At 43.0% G+C, this 5,962-nt stretch overlaps 1 protein-coding gene across 1 annotated transcript in view; it reads right to left on the bottom strand.

Moving 5' to 3' along the window:
* The window catches only part of VDAG_09235 (uncharacterized protein), a gene marked incomplete at both ends in the record, with an annotated part of 3,231 nt that extends 1,010 nt beyond the window's left edge, over positions 1 to 2,221 (bottom strand). Inside the window, 2 exons of the mRNA XM_009655537.1 lie at positions 93 to 2,047; positions 2,116 to 2,221. Coding sequence (XP_009653832.1) covers positions 93 to 2,047; positions 2,116 to 2,221 — 2,061 coding nt within the window. The remainder of the gene's footprint in view (positions 1 to 92; positions 2,048 to 2,115) is intronic.
* Positions 2,222 to 5,962: the final 3,741 nt, after the last annotated feature.

The following is a 5,962-nucleotide window of genomic DNA, read 5'->3' as shown; positions in this document are numbered from 1 at the left end:
TTGCTTGCGACGTGAGAACGCTGCGCGCATCGACGCAGTTCGTAGAAGAGCATGAAGACACCGCCTTGCGAGAGGACGTGATCCTCGTCTACCTTGCGGACCGTCTCGTCGCTGAGACGCCACCAGTCCATCTCGACCTCTTCGTCCTGCGCCGCCGCCTCCGCCTCCTGGGTCCCGGCCTGCTCGATGGCTATGGGTTTGAGCTCCATGCCGCCGTCGGCGTCCATGTGTTTTGTCGGCGCGACCTGCGTGGGCGGGGAGGAGCGCGGAAACTTGCGGTAGCAGATGTAGTGCCCGTTCTCGTGCCTGCCGAAATGCGTGACCACGGCCTGCAGCTCGTACAGGGGACCCGTCATCTTGGACTGGCCCTTGTCGCCGGCGACCATGGAGCTGCGCGGGTTGAGCAGCCACTCCTCCTCGTCCGGGCGCGCAGGCTTGACTTGGGGCAGCCCACGGCCACTGGCGCCACTGGTGCCGGGCTCTTCGTCCGGCGTGACGCGCGCGTAGGTCCCCGCGCTGCCGAGGCACCACGGCCCCAGGTCCAGCGTGGGCGGGAACCGGACGGCGGCGCCGTTCTTCCACATGTGCCCCGTGTTCTCGTCAAAGGCGGAGCGATTCATGTGGATCGCCAGGCTCTGCGGCGGGCGCGCGATGACCGTCTGCTTCGTCTTGGTCGAGGTGACCTTGTGGGATGCCGAGACTTTGCACTTCTCCGTGATGGTCTTGTCTTCGAAATCGTCATTCTCAAACGCCTCCTCGACGGCAGCGAGGCGGGATCGGGGCATCTCGCTGCCCGTTCCGGGGTTGCGCTCGATGAGAATGTTGAGGAGCTTGCGCACTTTGAGAAGGGTGCACTTGCCGCACTCGACACCTTCGATGGATTCAATGTTGGCGTACGCGTCGAGGAGTTCGTAGAGGTCGTGCTCGGCCGAGTTGAGGCCAAGGCTGAGGGTCAGACAGTTGAAGGGGATCATGGCGAGGCCGTCCGAGTGGCCGCACTGCACGCATGCGACCCTCTGTGCGACGAGGCCCTCGAGGGGGTTCCTGGCGAGCTTGACAGCCGAGGTTGCCCTCGACAGGGTGGAAACGCTCTGGTAGCCGCTGTCGTCGCTGTGCTGGCTCACGTTGGTGTCGTCCGGGGCGCTGGCTGCGGTGGGTGCCGCTGCGGCCGTCGCGCTGGTGTCGAGGGACGGCAAGCTGTTTTTACGCATCCCGGCCTTGGCAATCTCCTTGTCAATCTCGTCCAGCAGTTTGGAGAAGTATTCCTGCGCGTCCTGCTGCTGCCAGGTGCTCATGTTCTTCAGGGAACTGGGCGTCCACAGCGTTCTCCCGTTGTTCTCGACGCTGTTGAGGTCTGCGATCAAGCCACGCAGCGTGACGGTGGCGTCATATCTCCTGCGGTCGAGGTCGGCGTCGCGAAGCTGCTCGGAGAGGTACCGCGGTAGGGGCTTCAGCGAGGCGAGCCCCTGGAGGATGCTGTTCTGGTAGCACGAGTTGTCGAGGTTGCCGAGGCCCGGCGGGCTCTCCGAGTCGGCCTTGAAGGCCATCATGGCGCCCGACATGGAGGTGAGGCCACGCTGGCCAGCTTGCGAGACGGTGTTCATGATGCCGCCGCCGGGTCTGTCCATGCCGAGAATCTTCTGCATCATGTCACTCTTGACGGCATGGGTGCGCGCAGGGCCCTGCAGCATGGGGCGTGGGGCCAGCGGCGGGCGCAGCCAGTTCTCGAGGACGTAGAGCAGTCGGTAGGGCAGGACGTGGGCAAGGGCGTCCCACAGGGCGCCACCTCGAAGGGAGGTGGTGAGGAGGACGGTGGTGACGAAGAGGGCGGCGAGGGAGATGAGGAAAGTCGGTTCGTAAATTCTGTCTCTGATGGTATCGAGCGTATAAGGCGATCGGAGGGCATCGGGGTTCTTGTAGAGGTAGCTCGACTGGGATCGTTGGGAATTCATGCTGGGAGGTGTTTGGTGGTGATGCGACACGTGAAAGCCCGTCGCCAATGGGATGCGAAGAGGTGCAAGGGCGTCGTTGTTTTGACGACGTTTAGCTGCAAGGGAAAAAGACATGAAATTCCATGCTGAGACTGGGACAAGCCGGTACCGGTTCCGTACGAACCGGGGTGTTGGACGAAGCTGGAGAGGATGTTGAGAGGCGGAGATGTAGTTGCGAAGGGCCAGCATAGGCACACAGGCTGTGGAGGGCAAGAGTGGAAGCCGGTCATCCTTGGCCGCCGACTGAGCGAGAGCACTGTAGACCTGACCCCCTTCAAACCTGACCCCCTGGCTGGCCCCCCAAGCCCCCCAAGCCCCCCGAGGCCCCCTCTATTTCTTGCGTCTATTCCTTCTATTCCTTGCATCTGGCGGCCTTGGGGGTGCACTTAGAAATGGGAAGCCAGCAGAAAATCGCATAAGTAATGGGGGTTCAAGTCGATTGTTGTATTGGTTAAAAAGAGAAATCAAAATGGATATCTGGTGAACCTTCAATGCTGTATGCCCCCGCCTGATGCATACCCCCATTATATTACATTTTCAATCCCGTACTCCTAAGTAACTATCTTCCACTAGGCCGCCCACAGCCTTAACCTATATAATACCCCCTATTTTCCGTATATAGTACTCTATTTATATCCATTTAATCACTTAGGGGGTGAAGGCTTTAGTTCTCTAGATATACGGTCCTCCGAATATATCCTAAATAAGAAAAAAAAAAAAAAAGAAGAGAAGCTAGCACTAGTAACTATTATTAGGTATCTAATCCTACTAATTAAACTATAACCCTTATAGACCCCTAAGGGAACTAAGTCGATAATAGAGGATAATAGCTATAATTATAATATAAGAATAGCTTAAATGAAAAGAGAAAATATAGATATAGGATTAATTATAGAGAGAAGACCGGTCATAATAATAGGTTATATAGTAGTCTCTAGTAATTAAGATAAGAGCCGATAATAGCTATCTATTAAAGAACCGCTAAATTAAGAAATTAATCGTAGAAGACGTTCTAATAGTAATAAGGGATTAATTATAATAATAAGCTAAGTTATCGAAAAAAAAAGAAAAATAGCTATATTATAGAATTAGATATCGTATTATAGGTATTAAGCTATCGTAATAAAGAATTAATAATAATAAAGAATCGATTATAATAATAGATTAAATCGTCGTAGAAATAATTATATAAATAGAACTAGATAAGGTATTCTAGGAGATAAATTATAGTAACGAAAATTAATTATAATAATAAACTAAGCTATTAGAAAAGTAATTATATTATAGAGACGATTATAGAATTATAGAGAATAAAATAATCGAGATAAGGAATTAATTATAATAATAGATTAAGCCGATATTATTAAATCTATTATAGAGGGTTAATAGGTTATAAGAATAAGATTAAGCTTAAGCCTAAGCCCACCCGCTACCCTCCAAGGATAGAATTATATATAATAGTAATAGTATCGTCAGTCTAAGTACTAACTCTAGATCCTCCTAGTTATTATTACTATCCTATTAACGATATAGGCTAAGCTCTATAAGTAGTTATTCTAATTAAATAATCTATCTTATTATAGGGTTAGCTATAACTCTTTAAGCCTTACCTCGGATTATATAGAATAAAACCCTATTACCCTCGTAGGCTAATAAGGGATCCCCTATATATATAATTAAATAATTACTATAGATACTATTAAGTAAATAATATAGTCTAGATATAGCCCTCTTAAAGTCCTATAGGTTTAGTTATATAAAGATATTAATAGTAATATATAGGGTTAATATTATATATATAGGGATATCTAGTCCTATTAAAGATAAGATAAATATAAATACTTAAGAATATAGTACCTCTATAATATTATCTAGCTATTCTATTATATCGTTAAGTAAGAATTAGTAAAGCTCCTTAACTATTAAGATTTCCTAATAATTATTACGCTAGATCTACGCTAGGATATCTAATATAGCCTATCTAGTTAAGGGAATAAGGTTATTAGGACTAGCTAGGTTAGCTAATTACTTAAACCTTAGAAGTAGACCTATAAAGTCTAAGCTAGTATAATAGGGAATAATTATAATTAAATCGTATAGCTAAGTAAATTAATCTCTTAATAAGAAGTTAAGTATTTATAGTACTCTATCTAAGTATAATTCCTCCTCTAGAGCTTAAGATATACCTCTTACTAGGCTATAATATCGTCCCCTAAAATAGATTATATTACTTAAATCGATTAATTAAATACTTCTAATAATCCTCTATATATCTTTATAAGAGTTACTTATACTAGAAATTAAGTTATTAATCTTATTTACGTATCTATAATATCTATTAGATCTCCTACCTAAAGGGAATCGATTAATAGTTTATATAGGTTATTAGCTATAGGTCTATATATAATAGAGGCTATTAAGGTAGAAGTAGTAAATAAAGTATTAATAATATATTAATAAGGTCGTAATAGTTTAAGGATTTCTATATATAGGGCTAAGAAGATTATTATATATTAAGTACTTATACCTTAAACGTCTAATAGAGTATTAAGCTAGATATTTAAATTAAGATAGCGAAACTAAATACTATCTAGCTATCCTAGATATATAATCTCTAGATATATAATCTCCCTTATTACGATATCCTACCCCCTTAGATAATAAGGGAATCCTAGAGTTTATATTATTAATATTAGTCCTATATCCCGGACCTCGTCTTCGTTAGCGGTAAAGGCTAGAGGAGCCTAGGTATTAGGGATATAAGAGCTAGGTATTAAGGATAATAGAATAGGTATCTAATTATCCTTATTTAGGTTTAATTAACGATATAGCTCTAAGATATATCCTTAATTAAACTATTTAGCTTCTACGTTTAATATTCTATAAGTAAAATAAGATCGATCTTCTATATATCTAATATATATAAACCTATAAAAGTATATAAATAGAGCTATATTATAAAGTTTATATAATTTAAAGAAATATAAATAATAAGCTAGGAATATAGCTAAGGAAATAGTTAGTATTTTATAATTAATAGTAAAGCGGCTATTAGAGGGGTTATAAGCTAGTAATTCTATTTTATATTTTAGGTTTAAAAGAATATAGGTTTAAGTTAATATATTAGAGATAGCTAGGTTAAATAGAATAAAGTCTATCTTTATATTATCTAATCCCTATATTAGGAGGTTAATTATCTTTATTAGGATCTCTAATACTCTTAAGTAAAGGATCCTAAAATCGAAAGACCCTTAAGGCTAGATATCGGTAGCTTAGTTATAAATATATAAGCCTAGATAGTTTCTTAGAGATCGTTCTCTATTATTAATATCTCTATCCTCTATAAATAATTAAAGTAGTAAATAAGAATAAGCTCGGTTTATATTATCGGTTAAGTATTATAATCGCTATCTAAATAAAACGGATCCGCAGATATTAATATTATTAATTAAAACCTTTTTAATAAAGGATAAGCTTCTAGGTATTAATAGTCGGTAATATAATAACCTTATACGAGAATTAAAATTAGCTTTATCTAATTTAAATATAATTCCTTAATAATTATCCCTTAAATTAGGAGCGTTCTAGGGTACTATTGTAACGCCCCAGCCCGGTCGTCACCAGGACACCAGGCAGGACACCCCGCAGGCGATCGGACGCGCCGCACGGACCCACAGGATCACTCACGTGACCGTGACCAGATCACGATTCTCAAAGTGATCCGGTCACTAACCACACCGTGACCCAAGCAACAGGATCACGACAAGAAAGGTGAGCCATCCAACATGGACTCACCAACCCAACACGACAAGGACAGAATGACAGGTATATAAGGACGGGCATTCGGTACTTGTAGATACATTCTTTCTCACGACAGTGATCAATCTAAGTCTTACCTTGTATCCATTGTAACGAGTGCGCAACGCCTTACGACACACATCGTCTCAGAGTCACAACCTAAGCTTCTGCAA

Source organism: Verticillium dahliae, genomic scaffold, assembly GCF_000150675.1.
Source record: "Verticillium dahliae VdLs.17 supercont1.25 genomic scaffold, whole genome shotgun sequence".
NCBI classification, from domain to species: Eukaryota; Fungi; Ascomycota; class Sordariomycetes; order Glomerellales; family Plectosphaerellaceae; genus Verticillium; species Verticillium dahliae.
Note: the sequence above shows the minus strand (reverse complement) of the source record. Positions and strands in the feature narration are given on the sequence as shown.